Source organism: Eubalaena glacialis, chromosome 4 (genome assembly GCF_028564815.1).
Source record: "Eubalaena glacialis isolate mEubGla1 chromosome 4, mEubGla1.1.hap2.+ XY, whole genome shotgun sequence".
In the NCBI taxonomy this organism is placed as follows: Eukaryota; Metazoa; Chordata; class Mammalia; order Artiodactyla; family Balaenidae; genus Eubalaena; species Eubalaena glacialis.
The window spans coordinates 179,514,722-179,534,456 of record NC_083719.1 but is presented as its reverse complement, the minus strand read 5'-3'; the positions used below and the strand labels follow the sequence as shown (position 1 = coordinate 179,534,456).

The 19,735-nt window shown below is 51.9% G+C and overlaps 1 protein-coding gene across 9 annotated transcripts in view; it reads left to right on the top strand.

The window, feature by feature from the left end:
• Nucleotides 1-2,245: 2,245 nt before the first annotated feature.
• DNM2 (dynamin 2) overlaps nucleotides 2,246-19,735 on the top strand; it is a 91,869-nt gene continuing 74,379 nt past the window's right edge. For all 9 annotated transcript variants that reach the window (XM_061190486.1, XM_061190485.1, XM_061190484.1 and 6 more), the window contains exon 1: nucleotides 2,246-2,566. In XM_061190486.1, coding sequence (XP_061046469.1) covers nucleotides 2,406-2,566 — 161 coding nt within the window. In that variant the 5' untranslated portion in view covers nucleotides 2,246-2,405. The remainder of the gene's footprint in view (nucleotides 2,567-19,735) is intronic.

Genomic DNA, 19,735 nt, shown 5'->3' with positions numbered 1-19,735 from the left:
TTATTTTATTTTTATTATAACATAGAGTGTGTCTGTGTCTTCTTGGGGAGGTGGCCTGTCTAGGTCCCCTTCCTGGTCTGAGTGTCACTGGGGCCCATGTCCCCCCCACCCCCAATTGATAATAATAACAAGTAACCATAGCAGCAGTTGGTATCTGGAAACTGAGCATGTAGGAAGTGCCCAGAGTGGGAGCTGCATTCCTTTCCTGTGGCTCAGGCCCACCAGCCATCCTGGGGGTGGGGAAACAGGTCCAGAGAGGGGGAAGTCACTTGCCAAGGTCACCATCAAGGAAGAAGCAGCTGGGCTCCAAAGCTCTGGTTCTTGACCTTGACTCTTCAGACATGTGGCTTAATCTAGTTGTCAGTAAACACAGTGATGATAATATGTGTCATCTAGAAGGTGCTTGTACTGTGCCTGGCACTGCTCTAAATGGTCGTCAAGTGTATTTAATTCTTGCAACGTTATGGTTCCCCATTTTACAGATGAGGAAACTGAGAAATGAAGTCACTTGGTCATTATCACCCAGCAAATAAACAGGTCTAGGATCTAATCCAGATATGGCCAATTACAGAGCTGGTGGTGCTCTTAGAAGCTACAGTTTTTTAAACTGAAAAAGTAACACGTGTAGGATCTACAATTCAAATATCATAAAAATGCAGCTACTTTTATCAATTTGTGTATTCTTCCATAAATTTTCCATGTGTACATTTTTTCATGAATGTCAGCATCCTTTACATGCAGTTCTGTACCTTGCTTTTTTCCCTTCTCTTAATATATCTCAAATTGTTTACACGTCAGTACACGAAAACTTCCTCAATCTTGTTTACAGCTGCTGCACAGTATTTATTTAATGAGCTCCATGGATGAGCAGTTAGGGTGTTTCCAGGTTTATGTGATCGTGGTCAAGGCTGCAGTGCCAAACATTGTCAGTCTTTTTTGCCTATCTCTGAGACTAGTAGTTTTGGGTCATGGAGCAGGCATATACCTTTGGCCACTCTGCCACCCTCCTACTCCTTCTTTCTCCATTCCCCTGTTACCGCCCCGCTCTCAGACTACTTCCCCACCTCCTTTGCTGCTAGCTCCTTACTGGGCTGTTTCTCTCTGGCCTATCTATGCCCAGCATAATCAAATCACTTGTCTTAAAATCGTTCCACCTATTCCCGGCCTCTTTTCCAAGTGGTCAAGAGTTCCCAGTTCCCAGAACCCCCAACGTTACCTGCAAAATAACGTGTCTTTTCCTGGGGAAAGGGTCCGTTGAGTTTCATTGGGTACTCAAAAAGATCCAAGATGCGCTGAAGTTCAAGAGGCAGGGGAACAACGTTGGAGCGTTAGCCGCATCAAGACAGGCGTGAGCGGAAGGTATTCCTAGGGGAGAGCACAGCGTTTGCAAAGGCACGGAGACGACTTAATAGGAATGAAAGTGGGAGCCAGCGAGGCCGGGCTAGACTGCCTCTCCCTAGGAACCATTAACAGCCTGACTCTCATCTTCAAAGTGCATTGGGACCCCGCGCAGGGAGCTGATTTGCAAGCCCGGGCCCGAGACGCATTCTGGGACTTATAGTTTTCTCTAGAGCCCAGAAACTCACAAGTGACGATCACCACTGCATCCTACCAGGAGGTGGCGCGCGTTGGCGAGTACTGCGGGCCTACCCTCTGCTCCAGAAGACTCCAGTAGACACGACAATCACAAGTAAGAACGGGAGGAGGTTATTTGATGGACAGGTACGGTTTTCAATCAGAGTCAAAATTCGGAGGTTAAGTCCCACTCTCTTGATTTGTTGGCTGATGGAACGGGGTGATATTTATATAAACCAATGGGAAATTTTTAGGGAACTAGGTAGCGTCAAGTGACAGACCGTGGTTAAGAGCCGACCCCTAGTATCATTGGCCAGCTTTGTTGACTGGCGGTCTTCCTGCCAATAAGATTGGCGGATGTTCCTGCTATCCTGGAACTGCCCCTAATAGGCGGGGCCAAAATGCCTTTTCCCGAAACACCGCCTCCGGGCCTGGATAACTCGCTTCCCGCCGCTATTGGCTCTAGCACAATAGCGACAGTTCTTTCGTCCAATGAGTCCGAAAGAAGGTCCCCAGGGGGAAGACTCATTTGGCCGTAGGCCCGTGCTTCGCTTTCATTGGCTTGTGTGCACGAGTGACAGCGCGGCCGACCAATCAGGAGTGACGCGAGGGCTTTGAGTGCAGCCCCAGAGCCCGGGTGGGAGGTCGCTTGGGTCGGGTGTCGCCTGAGAACCGGATGAGGCGGCGACCGTGAGGCCGACCCGGGAGCGGGCGTCGCGCCGAGGCCCGGGCGGGCGGGGAGCAACGGCCGCGGACGCCGCGGGGCCGCATCGTCGAGGGCCAGGGGCGGGCGGGGAGCGCTGGGCTCTCGGGCCGGGGCCGCCGGCGCCATGGGCAACCGCGGGATGGAAGAGCTGATCCCGCTGGTCAACAAGCTGCAGGATGCCTTCAGCTCCATCGGCCAGAGCTGCCACCTGGACCTGCCGCAGATCGCCGTGGTGGGCGGCCAGAGCGCCGGCAAGAGCTCGGTGCTCGAGAACTTCGTGGGCCGGTGAGCGAGCAGGGCGGCGACAGCGGGCAGGCGGCGGCCTAGGGCGCGGAGGGCGGACCGGGAATGGCGCGTCCTGCGCCGCCGGCGTAACTGCGGCGCTTGCGTGCCCGCGACGGGGACGGGAACAGGGAGGCGGGCCCTGTGGGACGCCCTGGGCGGAGGGCTCCCTGCAGGGGCTGGGGGGCGTGGGCCAGGAGGTGCGGTGAACCCCCGCCGACTCTCTGGCCCCCGGCTGTAGTGGGTGAATTATGCCATCTGGTTGTCTGTGGGTCAGGGATAGGTTCCCCTTCTCTGTCTGAAACCTGTCACCTAGATATCTATTGGACCGGTCCCTGCGGTCTGGCTGGCTGTTCATTTATCTGGAGCAGTTTCTGTCGTCCGGTTGGCTGTCTCTCTGTCCTGGATAGGCTTCCCCGCCACCACCATTTGGCTATCCATCTGTCCAGTACCGCAGGGCAGCCCCCTGCTGCCTGGCTAGCTATCCAGGATGACCTGTCCTGTCTGGTTGCCCATCCGTGCCCCTCCCAGACTTTAACACTTAGCTATTCCTCTGTTGGGTTACCCAGCTGGCCTCTGCTGTCTCACTGGCTGGCTGGACCTAGGAGACCCTGTTGTCTGGCTCTCCTGGGCTGACTCTTCAACTTGGTGCCTGGTGAACGCTGGCTCCTCTCTTACAAGTGGACCCTTTTGTCTGTCTGTCCTGGTGTCTGTCCTTCTCCTAATCTGCCTGTCAGTGCTCTAGCCGTCAGCTCTGTGGCAGGGGGTGGTGGGAGCATGCAGAGGAGAAGGGAGCTGAAGGATGAGACCTGAACTCCTTTCTGTTGGAAGTAGGACCCCAGGCGGAACTTTCTCCAGGAGTCTTTCCTGGCCCGTGTCAGGGTGCCTCCGAGGCCCTGGAACATAGGGTCCAAACCCCAAGCTAAAACCTGAAAAGTGGGGGCCCTCCTTGGATCCTGGGAAGGAACTTCTTGCTTGATCAGGTTGTGGTGGCAAGAGCTGGTATACAGCCTTCCCTGGGCAGCCCTGAGAAGCCTCAGATTGCCCATCTGTCCAGTGGACAAATTCCACTGTCTGGGCTGTTTCCAGGATTCAGGAAGCTAATGGATGAGAATGGACCCTGTGGCCACTGAGGGCGGTTGATTCTCCCCTCTCCCTTCCCCCACCTCTTGTCCTTCTGCCTCCCAGATGGGTGGCCACTTCTGCATTCTGGGAAGGACTCCATTTGTGACTGTGGCTGCCAAATAATAATGTCATAGTCATCATTATTATTGTTGTTATCAATGTTGAGGTAATGTTCATCCAGCAGGCCCCAAGCTGAGTTGTTTCTTGGTTCAGCTCAGAAAAGACTCGCTATTTGCCCAAGGCCACCAGGCTGGCACTCAGTGGAGCCCAGCTGGGCGCCCAGCCCCGCCCCTGCCTTCCCAGAGGCCTGGGGTTTTGCTCCCAGCAGCATGAATTTCCTCCTTTGCTGCTTTGTCTCTGGCACAATGCCCTCTGTCTACTGTGGCGGAAAGGTGTGTACTTGGGATCAGCGCGGCCTGGGCTGAGCCTCGGGCTGGGCTGTGGGCCCCCTGCTTGGCCATCTTCCTGTCTGCCCAGGCTTCCGGTGAGCGTCTGCAAAGCTCTGTCCATTTCATCTGCCTTGTGACCTCGCACAGATTGTTTGACCTCTTTGAGCCTTAGTTTCCCCTCTGAAAAATGGGATGATGGACCCTCAACAGGACTGTTGCAAGGATGCAGTGACATGGTATGTTGAAAGTGCTTACTCAGCATAGTGCCTGGCACACGGTAGGTGTACTTGGATGGGGCTGTTACTCCCTAGGCTGGTTCCTTTCATATCGACAACAAAGGCTAGTCAGAATTAAAGTGCTCTGAAGTTACACACTGGACTTCATTTAAGCCTTATGAGGCTGGCACTGCTGTGATCCCATTTTCCAGAGCAGAAAACTGAGGCTCAGAGAGCCGAGCATTCTTGCTCGAGGTTGTTCAGTGAGGGATTGAGGGCTCTGGGTTGGAGACCCCGGGTCTCTCTCCCATCCCCACCTCTTCTCGGGCCCGCTGCCCTTCACCTTTCCCTCCCACCCACTCTGGCATCTGGCAACTGCCAACTGCTATTGAGCTGGCTCCTGTGGCGACCTCCTCCTAGAGCCTGCAGCGTGACATCGGTCGTTAAGCGCATTAATTCAGGGCTCGAGAACCAAAGCTGTAAAAAGGTCTCTCTTTGGGTATGGGGTGCTCAAACAGGAGCCAACTTCTTTTTATTTCTGGAGTGTGGGTAAGGCTTCTCAGTTACAAAGCCCTGCCATAGGCGGATGGCAGGCAGGCCTCGCTTTGAATCCCACTGCTTGCTTCTTTTTGTGACTTTGGCTAAACTGTGCTGCAGCTGAGGACCCTTTTCCTCCCTTGAGCCCTGGATCCACACAGAGGGTCTCCCGGCTGGTTTCAAGGAACAAACAGGAGAGCATGTCAAGCTCTGTGCCTCGGGGGCAGCACGGGCTGCTCTGTTTCCCTGCCTCCTCCTTGTGGCTTTTCTAAGAACTTGATCCGAGAGTGAGAATAGCCCAATTAGCCCAGCCCCGTACCAGGGGTTGCAGGTCCATGGCCACGGGGGCCGAAGCCTGCTTGCTCCGTCTTTTTTTTTCACCAGCATGGAGTTTAAAATGTTTTGTTTTGTTTTGTTTCTTATAATTTATTTATTTTATTTATTTATTATTTTTGGCTGCGTTGGGTCTTTGTTGCTGTGCATGGGCTTTCTCTAGTTGCGGCGAGCGGGGGCTATTCTTCATTGCGGTGCCCGGGCTTCTCACTGCAGTGGCTTCTCTTGTTGCAGAGCACGGGCTCTAGGCGTGCGGGCTTCAGTAGTTGTGGCTCATGGGTTCTAGAGTGCAGGCTCAGTAGTTGTGGCGCACGGGCTTAGTTGCTCCGCGGCATGTGGGATCTTCCTGGACCAGGGCTCGAACCCGTGTCCCCTGCGTTGGCAGGCAGATTCTTAACCGCTGCGCCACCAGAGGAGCCCTAAAATGTTTTGTTTTTAATTAGTTGTCAACATTTAAAAGTGAGATTTTGCATCAAAATCAGATTTTGGTTGTGCTAGCAAAAACCCCAGAGATCTTTAGGGTTTAGTGGTGTAGCGCACAGGCTCTGGGCCCTAGGCCTGGCTCTAGCATGTTTGGCTGTGTGACTATGGCCCGGTTCCTTTTCCGTAAAATGGGGTGGTTACTAGGCCCTCTCTGCGGGACGGGGTGAGTTAACGTGTGTTGAGTGCATGGACCCTGTACCCGTGGCTGCTACTGTTATAATCATCGTATTCTGGCCTCCCTGGGCCTGTGCCTGGCACCAACTGCCTGGGTCTCAGAAGCAGCAGCCACTGGCTGCCCCATCAGACTAGGAGTGGCCCCTTGAGCTGCCACAGTCCCCACTACTCCCTAGTGCTTGCCCAGGCCCATTTCATATTTACCCGGAGCCTCCTGGCCCCGGAAACCTTTGAGTTTAAGGCCCAGGGCTTGTCCTGCCCTGTACCAGCAGATAGACCTGTGGCCCTAAAGAGAGCGGAGGATGTGGCTCCCTGGTGACCCTTGTCATTTAGCCTCAGGGGCTGGCAAGAGGGAAGGGCTTTAGGAATTTTCCCTTGGGAGAAGAGCAGGAAGGGGAGGCAGAGGTTGAGGCCTCCAGCTTGGAGTCTCCCAGTCTTGGACTTGATCCTGTCAGTCTTTGTCCTCCGAGCTTCAGTTTCCCCAGTTTCCCCAGCTCTTAACATTACCTACCCATGGGCCCCATTCAGGCCACCAGGTTGGGTGTGTTTCACCTCTTAGGGCATTGAGGGTGGAGTGAGGATTAAATGAGTCTCGGAAGAGTGTCTAGTGCGAAAAAGCACTTAAAAAGTCATGCATTTTTCATTCGTTCATTGAAAAATGTTTTCTGAACATGTTCACTCTGTGCCCGGTTCTGTTCTAGGGCTGCAGACACAGCCCTGAGCAAGATACCAAAGCCCCTGCCCTGGGGGAGCTGACCTTCCAGCAGGACGCAGATAAAGAAGAAACAAGGTAGAAGATAATCGTTTTAAGGAAAAAAAAGAGAAGATTATGGAGAGGGCAGGGGGAGGTTATAGGTTTAAATGGAGGGTCAGGGAAGGCCTCCATGGGCAGGTGACATTTGAACAGAGACTTAAGGAGGTAAGGGAGGACCCACCAGTGGAGATCTGTGGGAAGAGCGTCCCAGGCTGTGGGAACAGCCAGGGCAAAGGCCCTGAGGTGGGAGTGTGCCTGGAGCACGGTATAGTGGGCGAGTGGGGGGGAGATAAGGTGAGGGAGGTACTGGGGTGGGGTGGGGTGCAAGCCACGTGGAGACTTGGGGGCCAGGGATGGCCCTGGGTAGAGGGAGAGCTGCTGGTGGCACTGTTGTGATCCTTCTGGATCTGGTCCTGGGCAAGCTGAGGGCTCTCGCCTTTGATGTGCAGCTCTGCCTCGATGCTCTCAGTGAGTAGTGCCTGTGAGCACATGTAGGGCCTGGTGCCATTTTTCTTTTGACAAGAAGCAGCTGCCCATGGACTCTACCGTCTCCAGCTGCGTTTCCATTCGGTCTCGGGTGATGGATCCCTGCAGGGAGACGTAGCTGTATCATGGGGCCGCTGCGGGGCACACAGTGGGTGCTGGATGAATGTGTGTCAGATGACCGTTGGCTCACGTCCCTGCCAGACTGAGGGGTGGGCACATGGCTTGCTCTTTGGGCTGGTTTGTCCCTTAACAGCTCTTCGGTGTTCAAAGACACTTGGAAATGACAGCTGCTATTTCCATGGTCCTTCCTTTCAGGCAAAGCTGAAGGGCCTTTGCCTGTGTGATCTGTAGTACTCAGGCCAGCCGGAGCAGGCAGAGTCCAGAGGCACCTGTGGGAAGGTGGCATCCATCAGCTGAATGACCTCACCACTTCTTGGGCCTCAGTTTCTTTGTCTGGAAAGTGGGGATCATGATGGTTCCTCTCTCCTGGGAGCGGGCTGAGCATTCAAATGAGCTAATCCTTGTGAAATATTAGACCTGTGCATTTTGTATAGCCCTGGGTCAGGACTCTGAAGATCAGTTGTTAATTTCTCTTTCCTTAAAGAAAAGGAATTCATGATGACTTTGTTAATATAAGTAACGCCTCATTTTAGCACAGACACTCATTGAGCACCTGTCAGTGTACTTTGAGCTCTGGGGATGCAGCTGGAACCAGCTGGCGAACCAGGTCCTGAAATGCTAGTGGGAGCCCGTTCCTGCTGTTTCTAAGTGGGAATGGTGACTGTGAACAAACATTTGGCCATGAGAGTTTTTTTATGCTCATTCAGCATATGATGGTGGGAAATTGGGAGCAAAAAAGGCCCAACAGTATCGAATTGACTAGACAATGTGTCCAGACAACCAACTACGAAATAACTACTCAGAGTGATCTAGAAGAGGATTGAATGACCCAGAAAACCTGTGCAAGACCTGTTAGGGCCCAGACCAAGTGGACGTGTGAGCCCATCTTATTCCAAACAGTTGTATTTTCGTAGTAAAAAGCCTGGAAAAATGTACAGCTTCGAACCCCACTTGTGGGTTGTCTCCCCACATAATTCTTTGTTCGTTTTGGCTTGTTTGGGGATTATGTTTATAACCAGGAAGACAGATTTCTCCAGAGCTCAGCTCTGGGCTGCCCAAATGCTTTTCAGAGTTATTTGTCTGGGGATAATGGCCCTCGCTAGGTACACGGATTGAAATCCTCTGGTAAAAAGTCCGGTTCATTGTGGGTGAGGGCAGAGGATGGCCTCGTGGACAGTTCCAGATTTGGAGTTTTCAAAGGTAGTGCGGGCAGAAAGCGCTAGGCGTGACATGGAACCCTGTGTCTCTCTGGTGTTTGCATTTGGTTCAGAGCCACATCTGCCAAGCTTTTGCCCGATTTGAATGAAAATGCCGAAATTACAGGCCCCTCAGCTGCAGAAAGAAATGGGGACATCGGCTAACCCTTAATTTACTGGGGTTGCCAACCGCATGCTGTAATTAAGCCCTTATTGTTAGAGCTTTGGAAAAATGCAGGCCAATAATGAGATATTTATAGGCCATTAGCCACAATCCGAATAAAGAAAAAAATTACCCTGCCTCCGAGGCAAAATGGCACTAGAGAGAAAAGACTCCTGCTTCCAGGTACATTGGGGTTCCTGTTAGTATTGGCAATGAGGTCCCTGCTAGATGCTGGGGATTTTCCCCTTTGGAGTCACCCTCACCTTGAACTGGGTGCTGGGTGGCCCTTTCGGTTTCACCTGCTGCTGGATGTTTATAACACAGTAAGAGCTGATGTTTGTGTGGAGAGTCACTGTGTGCCGTGCCCCAGGGACTTATGTCTAAAATCTGACCACGTGGTCCCAGCAATCCTTGGGGGCAGATACTGCTCTTAGCATCCCTGCTTCACAGGTAGGGAAACTGAGGCCTCAGAGGTGGACTGGCTTGAAGTCACGTAGGGAGGAGAGCAGGAGCGGGCCCTGAGCCGGGCCTGTCTCCTCCAGAGCCCACTGCCCGGGGATAGTGGGGTTGGGAAGGTGTGGCCATGGCTTTTGGCTATCAGGTCGGTCGTGGACACTACGGTGCTTGTATCTGGGGCTGGGCCGAGGTGATGGATGGAGCGATTTCTGTCTTTCCGGATCCTTGAGGTTGTTAACTCTGTGTCCGACAGCATGCCGGGTGCTGGGGACCCAGCGGGGACCGAGATCGGCAGAGGTGAGCAGAATGGTTAAATGAACAGTGACATTCTGAAGATGGAGAAGTGCAGTGAAAATGGTGGGGAGAGTGAGAGAGTGGCTGGGCAGGGGCTGCCTCCGACGGGGTGGTCAGGGCGGGCCTGCAATGGAGCCAGCCCCTTGAAGACCCCAGAGAAGGATGTCCCAGACAGAGGGCTCCACAGGTGCCCCCTTCAGATATGGAAAGGGGCCTGAGTCGAAGGCAAGACCGCTGGGCCCATGAGGGTCAGGAAACTGCCTGTCAGATGCCTGTTTTTCCTAAGTTTTAATTATATAAGTAGAACACTGAAGACTGAGTTCTCGGAAAAAGGGAAACCATGACAGATGAGGAAGGATACGTTGCCCACCCTGTCTCTTCCTTCCAGCTCCACGTGGAAGCACCATTGTCAGTTTGGCATATATCCTGTCAGAGCCCTCTCGTGTTTACGTACATATGGACACGCTGGTACCTGTAGAAAATACACAGCACTATTCGGGGTTGCTTCTTTTGGGGGTACATCTTCTTTCCAGAACTGGGACTACCCTGTTTATATCGTTCAGAAACTTGTTTTCCAACCACGCAACACATCCTAGGGGTTCTGCTTCGTCGAAATGTTTGTAACTGCTGCTTGGAGCTTCCTGACCCTCCCAGAGGGGTAAGAATGGAGGTGGGGGGCCAGCAGGAGTCACTGCGGCTGTCCCAATGAGAGAGGACAGTGCTGTCTCACGTGCTGTTTGCCAGGATCCATGCTGGGACCTGGGTACAAGGCGCCTCACCTCCTTCGAGGCCAGTGCTTGATCTCCGTCTACTGACGAGGAAACTGAGTCACAGAGGTTTGCCCAAGTGGCCAGACTTGAACCCAGAGCCTCGGCCTTCATGGGTGGCCCCCTTCCCCCAGGCCTGCTGGCCTGTACCTGAAGTAGCATCCTCACCCCTGGCTCCGTTGGATTTTCCAGCCTCCCTTTTCCCCTTGGCTCCAGCTTCACAGGGTCCAGTTTTCCCTCCCTTTGCACTGCATTTGTACCTCAGAGTGCCCTCAGAGTTTCTGGAACAAAGCCGGGTGTTGAGGAATAATTGAAGCCCTTGTGGGGATTCTTGCAGTGCCCATTGGGGTGCCCGGTGCCACGGCTCAGCTGCTCGAGTTGCCTCCTCTGGTGGCAATTGGGGGGCGGCTCTGGTCTTCCTGTCACACTGAATGGACTTTCCATGCCCTTGACATACTCACCATGTGCTAGGCACTGAGTGCTGTCTGTACGTCCCCTCAGCTTGGCCCCATTTTACAGATGAGGCCGTTGAGGGGCAGAAATTGGGCAGGCGGTGGGGGTGAGGCTCTGAGCCCCATCCTTACCCACTTGTTCACTCTACCCGAGAGGCCCTAGAGGTCCTTCTCTGAGGAGGCACTTTCCAATGAGAAGGGAGTGGAGGCATGTGGGAGACGGCGGCCCCATAGGGAGCCTTGGGGTGGGAATGGTGGTCAGGGAATGCTTCTTGGAGGAGGCAGTAGGTCTTTCTGTCTAGACGAGGACAGGCGGCAGCTGCCTGGAAGCAGGTAAGTGACTGCTGCACGAGGACCTTTGTGCCCATCCTGCCTGGCTGTGGGCCCCGGCTCGAGGCTCATGGCCTGTTATACAGGGTGCTTTCTTGTCGTTGTCTCGGCTGCATAGTACTCCATGGTACAAAGCCACCTTTGTCTGTTCACCAGCCTCTTGGTGGTGATGGATGCTCAGGCTGTTTCTAGTCACCCACTCCCAGGATTTGCACGTGGACATGGGACACCTGTGTAGAACACGTGTCTACACAGAGGGGTACATGGGGAGATTGATGGCCAGCACTGGGTGTGTGGCCCTCCCCTCCCTGGGTGTGGAGGCCAGGATGCTGCCCGGCAGCTGTTTTCACCTGGGTTGAATGAGTGGACTCGGGATTGGCCAGAGAGTCCATCCCAGTGCTCCCACATCAGCGTGTCCTCGCCGCGCTTCACCCGTCCCGACCCCTTCCACAGCCTGGACCAGTGCAGTCGCCTCTGCCCTGGTCCCCTGGCACCCGCCCTGCCTCCCCCACCGCCCACAGTGTCCACAGGGTACCTGTGAACACCTGAGTCTGGGCATGTCCCTCTTCTGCCCACCACGCTCTGTGGCCCCCACCTGACTTGGGCTCAAAGTCCAAGTCCTCCACTGGCCCCCCAACACCCCCGCCCTCGCCTGCTCCCACTGTCCCCCAAGCTCATCCCGCCGGCCACACGGCCTCCTGGCCGCCCCTGAACCCCCCAAGCTCACGCCTGCTCGGGGCCTTTCTCTTCCTTCCTCCACATCTCCTCTTTGTCCAGAGTTCTCCACACCCTGCCCCTCTCTCCTTGGGTCCCTGCTCAAACCTCACCCCTCTGAGAGGCCGGCCCTGACCTACCCTGGTTCACACAGGGCCCTGGCACTCAGACCGCGTGCCTAGATGTGTTTTCTTCAGAGCTCATCTTAGGACCTGAAACTGTTTTGTGTTGTTTCCTCCCCACCCCCCAGATGGCAGGTCCACAAGGGCAGGGATCTTCGAGCGTTCCTCGCTATCCTGGCACAAAGTAGGAGCACGCATATTTGTTCCATGAAGGTACCTTAAGACCAAACTTGGATTAATTTCACTGCACAGATGTCCATTGAGAAGGGGACCAGCGGACAGCCCTGCGACTTGCCTTTGGGGGCTCGCAGCCCACCTGGGATGTGTGGGACTGAGAATAGAAGAGGGGTTTGGGGTGCTCCAGGGGGGATAGAAGCAAGTGTATCCTTTTTACGGGGAGGGCTGTGATTTGCCCTTTGGGCACACAGTAATAACAGTAACAGCCTAAGACCTCGGGGCCGGCCAGGCATGGCTGTCCCTCTGGACTGGCTTCCTGGCTACGAGATGGGGCCGAGCAGGGCCCCCTCCCTGGGCTGAGGTGACTGAGGCCCTGCACAGCTTCCAGTGAGCCATCCCTTCCGACTCTTGCTTCTTGCCTGGGTGCCAGGCAGCCCTGGCAGGAATGGGCCCCACTCTGTCCGGGCGCTGGCACACTCTCACAACGGGGAGAAGGCAGCTTCCCTCCCACCCCCACCCCCCTGCCCGTGGATGCCCAAGTGCCTGCTTAGACCAAGAACCAAGGAAAGGAAGCTGCTGGGGTCATTGCTTCTCAGTCCTGGCAGCCCATTAGTATCCGTCACGGGGAGATGCCCAGTGCCAGACCCCTCCCCAGACCAACTTAAAACTCCCAGGGGGATTCCAGTCAAATGCCACAGCATGGAGAACCATGCTCTGTTTGTCCTGGGAGACCTCCTTTGCCTAAACTTGAACCCGCTTGGACCACAGACCCATAGCGTGTGGACAGGTGGCCAGCCGAGCTGTCCAGGGCCCCGATGACACCCTCACGCGCAGACAGAGGAGGAGGAGGAGGCGCCCTGGAGACTCTGCCCCATGACACATTTTCCCAGTGATAAGAGTCTCTAGGGACTGGCAGGCCGGCAAGTGAGCACAGCAGGCAGGAACAGTCCCAGCTGGCGTTACGTCTGCTTGCCGGGTGATACGCCCTGGCACAGCCAGGCCAGCCCTGGAGGAAGCCCCGGGGTGGGTTGGGGACACAGCCCCTACCGTCGCAGCCATGGGGCCTCTGTCTTCTGTGCTCATGGCCAGGATCCTTCTGGAGGGTCACAGCCTGCTTGCCTACAAGGCCCTCAGCAGGCCCTGCAGCCAGGGAGCCAGTGGCTTTGAGGATGATGCCCTCAGAGTTGTTCTTTTCTGGCTGGTGGGGCGATAGAGTCCCAGGGATCTATAAATCAAGATCAGGGGCCTGTGACCGGAGGCTGTGAGCCGCCCACTCAGCTTGAGAGAGGCTGCCTGTGGTTTGGGCTGACACGTCTCCTCATCTTGCAACACTTCCCCTCGTCTAGGCGGAAGCCATTCAGACGGAAGCCCGGCTCCAGCGGCCTCTGCCCTGGTGGCATCTCCCGGTGGCACCGCCTGGCACAGGTTGCCAGTGAGCTCAGAGCAGGCCCTTTCTGAGGTGGGGAGGCCCCCACCTGGAATACGCTCCTGGCAAAAGGATGTCCTAGCTTGATTTTTTTTTACTTTTTATTAATTTTTATTGGAGTGTAGTTGCTTTACAATGTTGTGTTAGTTTCTGCTGTACAGCAAAATGAATCAGCTATACATATACATATATCCCCTCTTTTTGGATTTCCTTCCCATTTAGGTCACCACGGTGCATTAAGTAGAGTTCCCTGTGCTATACAGTATGTTCTCATTAGTTGTCTATTTTATACATAGTATCAATAGTGTATATGTGTCAATCCCAGTCTCCCAATTCCTCCCACCCTCCCCTTCCCCCTTGGTATCCATACATTTGTTCTCTACATCTCTGTCTCTATTTCTGCTTTGCATATATCTGTGCCATATTTCTAGATTCCACATATATGCGTTAATATACGATATTTGTTTTTCTCTTTCTGACTTACTTCACTCTGTGTGACAGTCTCTAGGTCCATCTAGCTTGATTTTTAATTACAAGAGTTCTTGGACTGTTTACTCACTGTAAAATACAGTTCTCTCCTATAGGAAGAGTAAGGTGGAGGTTCCTCTTGCCCTTTGCTCGGGACAACCTTCATCAGCTTATGGCTCTTCTCAGATCCTTTTTCTTTATTTTTATGTGTGAATGTCCCCCCCTCCCCCCACGTTAAATGCCATGATTAAGTCTATTTTTTTGTTTTGTTTTGGGTTTGGTTTTTGTTTTGTGTTCTTTTTTTTTTGGCCTTGCCGTGCAGCTTGCGGGATCTTAGTTCCTGACCAGGGATTGAACCCAGGCCCTGGTAGTGAGAGCTCTGAGTCCTAACCACTGGACCGCCAGGGATTTCCCAGGTCTTATCTTTGATAGTCCAAAATCTCGCTGGAATGTGTCATGCCTCATGCCAAGTTCTTTGCTGTTTAGTGTCTCGAGGGGTTTTTGCCTTTGTTTTGTTTCTTTAAGAAACTTTTTATTTTGGCATAATTTTAGATTTACAGAAAATAAGTAAGCTGTAAACATACAGAAAAGTTATGAGGATAGTACAGAGAGCTCGCATATACTCTTCACCCGTCTTTCCCTAAGGTTAACCTCTTACCTTGCCGTGGTATATTTCTCACAGCTAAGAAATTAACCTCGGCATATTATTATTATTAACGAAAGCCAGACTTGATTCACATTTCCGCAGTTGTCCCCTATACGTCCTTTTTCTGTCCCAGGACCCCATCCAGGATCCCACATCGCATTGGGTCATCCCGTCTCCTTAGCTTCCGCCCAACTATGACAGCGCCACAGCCTTTGCTTTTCATGACCTTGGTATTTTATAGACTGTCCCGCAATTTGGGTTTATCTGGTATTTTCTCATGGTTCGACTGGGGCTGTGGGTTGTGGGGAAGAGGACCATAAAGATGAGGTACTCTTCTCTTCACATCCTATCAGTGGTCCATGATATCGATAAAGCTTACCGTGGATGATGTTGACCTTGATCTTCTGGGTGAGATGGCATGTCTGTCATCTTTCCTTGCCACAAAGTTACTTTTTTTCTCCTTTTTGTACACTATCCTTTGGAAGCATTGAAGATTCTTTTTTTTTTTTTTGGCTGTGTTGGGTCTTCGTTGCTGCGCGCAGGCTTTCTCTAGTTGCGGCGAGCGGGGGCTACTCTTCGTTGCGGTGCGCAGGGTTCTCATTACAGTGGCTTCTCTTGTTACAGAGCACGGGCTCTAGGTGAGCGGGCTTCAGTAGTTGCAGCACGCGGGCTCAGTAGTTATGAATTCCAGGCTCTAGAGCACAGGCTCAGTAGTAGTGGCACACGGGCTTAGTTGCTCCGCGGCATGTGGGATCTTCCCGGACCAGGGATCAAACCCGTGTCCCCTACTGGCATTGGCAGGCGGATTCTTAACCACTGTGCCACCAGGGAAGTCCGAGTGTTCTTGTTAATATAATTGTTTGAATAGGTAATATGTCCAACATGGAACCAAGTTCAAAAATACCAGAAAGAATGGAGAGAGAGAAGCTTGCTTCCTGTCCTCCTACTCCTACAGCCGTGGCTAACCACCCTCGCTCCTCTCCTGTGTCCTCCCAGTTTCTCAATGCAAATGGAAGCAAATACGAATGTGTGTGTATCCACTTCCCTCTCCCGCCCAGCTTAACACCCTGTTGTGAGCAACGAGATTGTCACTTAACAGTATTTCTTGGAGATCTTAGTGTATCAGAACAGAGAGCATGCTCATTTTTGTGGGTTTTTTTCCCCCACCCTAGAGGTATAAAATTTACATATAGTGAACACATAAAGTTACCACCACCAACAGTATATAGAACACTTTTATCACCCTCCAAAATCCCCCGTGTCCTTTTGCAGTCACCCCCCGCGCCCCGCCCCCACTGATGGGTTCTCCATTCTATGGTTTTGCCTTTTCCAGAATGTCGTATAAATAGACTCATGCAACCTTTTGAGTCTGGCTTGTTTCATTCTGCATAACACCTTTGAGAGCCATCCAGGCTGTGTGCCTTGATAGTTTGATCCTTTTTGTTGCTGAGGAGTATTTCATGGTGTGTCTGGATCACTGGCTGTTGAAGTGTTCGCCCACCGAAGGATGCTGACGGATGCTGGGTTGTCTCCAGTTCTGGGTGATTATGATCAATGCTGATATAAACATTTATCTGCACGTTTCTGTGTGCCTTATAACTATGATGCATTTTGAGAGATTTTGAATTAATTAATTTTTTAAAATTTGGCTGTGCCACGCGTCTTGCGGGATCCTAGTTCCCAACCAGGGATCGAACCCGGCCCCAGCAGTGAAAGAGCCAAGTCCTAACCACTGGACCTCCAGGGAATTCCTTGTTCTTCTTTTTCAGAATTGTTTTGGCCGGTCTAGTTTCTTTACCTTTACATGTAAATTTTAGAATCAGCTTGTTGGTTTCTGCAAAAATGATACTTGTGCCTCGGTACATGGAAAGTTTTGCTATTAGTTTTTTAAATTTTTTTAAATAAATTTATTTATTTTTTATTTATTTATTTTTGGCTGCGTTGGGTCTTCGTTGCTGTGCGCGGGCTTTCTCTAGTTGTGGCGAGCTGGGGCTACTCTTCATTGTGGTGCACGGGCTTCTCATTGTGGTGGCTTCTCTTGTTGCGGAGCACGGGCTCTAGGTGTGCGGGCTTCACTAGTTGTGGCACGCGGGCTTCAGTAGTTGTGGCTCGAGGGTTCTAGAGTGCAGGCTCAGTGGTTGTGGCGCACGGGCTTAGTTGCTCCGCGGCATGTGGGATCTTCCCGGACCAGGGCTTGAACCCGTGTCCCCTCCATTGGCAGGCGGATTCTCAACCACTGCGCCACCAGGGAAGTCCCGCTATTAGTTTTTGTAACCATTATTATTCCCTCTAACATGGGCGCTGAGCTGGACCATTGCAGTCACTTCCTGCTAGGTCCTGCACCTTCTGACTCCACTCCCTCCCCACCCCAGGCTGTTCTCCCTGCAGTGGTCGGAGGGAGCCTTTTAAGAAGGTGCCCCTCCTCTGCTCAGAACCCGGCATGGCTCCTAGTTCCCTCAGTGTAAAGGCTAAAGTCCTTGGGAGTTCCCTGGTGGCCTAGTGGTTAAGATTCCGGGCTTTCACTGTCGTGGCCTGGGTTCAGTCCCTGGTCAGGGAACTGAGATCCTGCAAGCTGCACGGTGCGGCCAAAAAAGTCCTCATTATCACCCATAAGGCCCTGCGTGATCTCCTTACCCTCCTCCCCCTGCCCCATCACCTCTCTCCCCTCACCTCCTCCTACTCCTCTCTTTCTTGCTCTGTTCCAGCCACACAGGGCCCCACACTGTTCCTCAAACATGTTAGACACAGTCCCACCTCAGGACCTTTGCACGTGCTGTTGCCTGTGCCTGGAAAGCTCCTTCCCTCGGATAGCCGTGTGGCTCGTGTATCATCTCTATTGGGCCTCTGCTCAAATTGTTTCCTCCTCAAGAGGCCCTCCCTGGCCACCCTGCTAAAATGTCCCCACCCTATTACTCCATCCTCTTGCTCTGCTTATTTTTTTCCTGGAAGCACTTGTCACTCTGCGTCCTTGTTCTACCTGTTTATTTGGTTTATTATCCTACCACCCAGTAGTAGGTGAGTGCCCTGATGGCGGGGCCTTGCTCCTAGGTGTGCGCCAGCCCCTTGTACTGTGCCTGGCGTGTATTAGATGCTCTCGAAATCCATCTCCCTTTCTGTGTAAACTCACCCATCTGCGTCTCCATCACTAAGTGGGACCCACTCAGCAAAGGTAGCAGAGCCTGTTCGGTGCCAAGCTCTGACCCCGGCCGCTACTCACCTGGGGCCAGACAGAGCTGGTCACCACTTGAAGTTAGACCAGTTTGTGTGGGTCAGCAGCAGTTCTTTTTTTTTTTTTAATAAATTTATTTGTTTGTTTTTATTTTTGGCTACGTTGGGTCTTCATTGCTGCACATGGGCTTTCTCTAGTTGTGGCGAGCGGGGGCTACTCTTCGTTGCAGTGCGTGGCCTTCTCATTGTCGTGGCTTCTCTTGTTGCGGAGCACGGGCTCTAGGCGTGCGGGCTTCAGTAGTTGTGGCTCGCAGGCTTAGTTGCCCTGCGACATGTGGGATCTTCCCGGACCAGGGATCAAACCCGTGTCCCCTGCATTGGCAGGCAGATTCTTAACCACTGCACCACCAGGGAAGTCCCTCAGCAGCAGTTTTTTATCTTAAAGCTTTTTAACATGGACTTTTTCCCTTGTTGGTACATAGGTGGCTCTTGTGCTTTTTGTTCTAAAATAACATCTTTACTGAGATATAATTCACAGACCATAAAAGTCATCCTTTTAAAGTGTACTATCTGGCTGATTTTAGTGTGTTCAGAGTTGTGCAGCGATCACCAGTATGTAATTTCAGAACATTTTCATGTCCCCAAAAGAAACTCTGTGCCCATTAGGCAGTCAAGTCACTCCCCACCCCCAGCTCCTGGCAGCCGCTCATCTACTTTCTGTGTGTGAATTTGCCTGCTGTGGACATTTTGTATGAATGAAATCATATGCTCTGTAGCTGTTTGTGTCTGGCTGCTTTCACTTTGCATTAATGTGTTCAAGGTTCATCCTTACTGTAGCATCTATCAGAACTTCATTCCTTTTTATGGCTGCATAATATTCCACTCTATGGTTATGCCGCCTTATGTTTATCCAGTCCTCACCTGATGGACATTTGGGGTATTTCCACTTTTTGGCTATTAGGAATAATGCTGCTGTGAACATTTTTGGACAAAGTTTTGTGGGCGCATATGCATTCATTTCTTCTGGGTATGTACCTAGGAGTGGAATTGCTGAGTCATTTGGTAATCCTTGTGTTTAACCTTGAGAAACCCCCAGACAGTTTTCCATAGTGACGGCATCATTTTACGCTCTCACCAGCATTGTAGGAGAGTGCTGGTTTCTCCACATCCTCGTTAACACTTGTTATTATCTGTCTTTTTGAATTCAGCTTCCTAGTGGGTGTGAAGTGGTGTTTTGCTCATCGTGGGTTTTTTTTTTTTTTTCTTATTTTCCTAATGACTAACGAGGAGCTTTTCATGTGCTTATTGTCCATTTGTATATCTTCTTCGGAGAAATGTCTATTCAAATCCTTTGTCCATTTTTTAAAAATAAATTTATTTATTTATTTATTTATGGCTGTGTTGCTGCACGCGGGCTTTCTCTAGTTGCGGTGAGCGGGGGCTACTCTTTGTTGTGGCGCGTGGGCTTCTCATTGCGATGGCTTCTCTTGTTGCGGAGCACGGGCTCTAGGCGCACAGGCTTCAGTAGTTGTGGCACGCGGGCTCAGTAATTGTGTCTCGCGGGCTCCAGAGCACAGGCTCAGTAGTTGTGGCGCATGGGCCTAGTTGTTCTGCGGCATGTGATATCTCCCCGGACCAGGGCTCGAACTCGCGTCCCCTGCATTGGCAGGCAGATTCTTAACCCCTGCGCCACCAGGGAGGTCCCCTTTTGTCCATTTTTAAATTGGGTTATTTGTCTTTTCATTTGTTGGTTTGCAAAAGTTTTTTACATCTGGTATCAAGAGCAGCCCTTTATGAGATAAATGATTTGCAGATATTTTCTCCCATTATGTGGGTTGTCTTTGCACTTTCTTGTGTCCTTTGAAGCAGAAAAGTTTTAAATTTTGATGAACTCCTGTCTTTGTTTTCTTTTTTCACTTATGCTTTTGGTGTCATATCCAAGAAGCCATTGACCAATCCATGAAGATTTACTCCTATATTTTCTTTTAAATATTTTGTAGTTTTAGCTCTTACATTGAGGTCTCTGATCCATTTTGAATTAACTTTTATATATGGTGTGGGGTAGAAGTCCAACGTCATACTTTTGCTTGTAGCTATCCAGTTATCCCAGCACCAGTTGTTGAACATTCTTTACTCATTGCATAGTTTTGGCACCTTGGGTTAAAAATCAGTTGGGG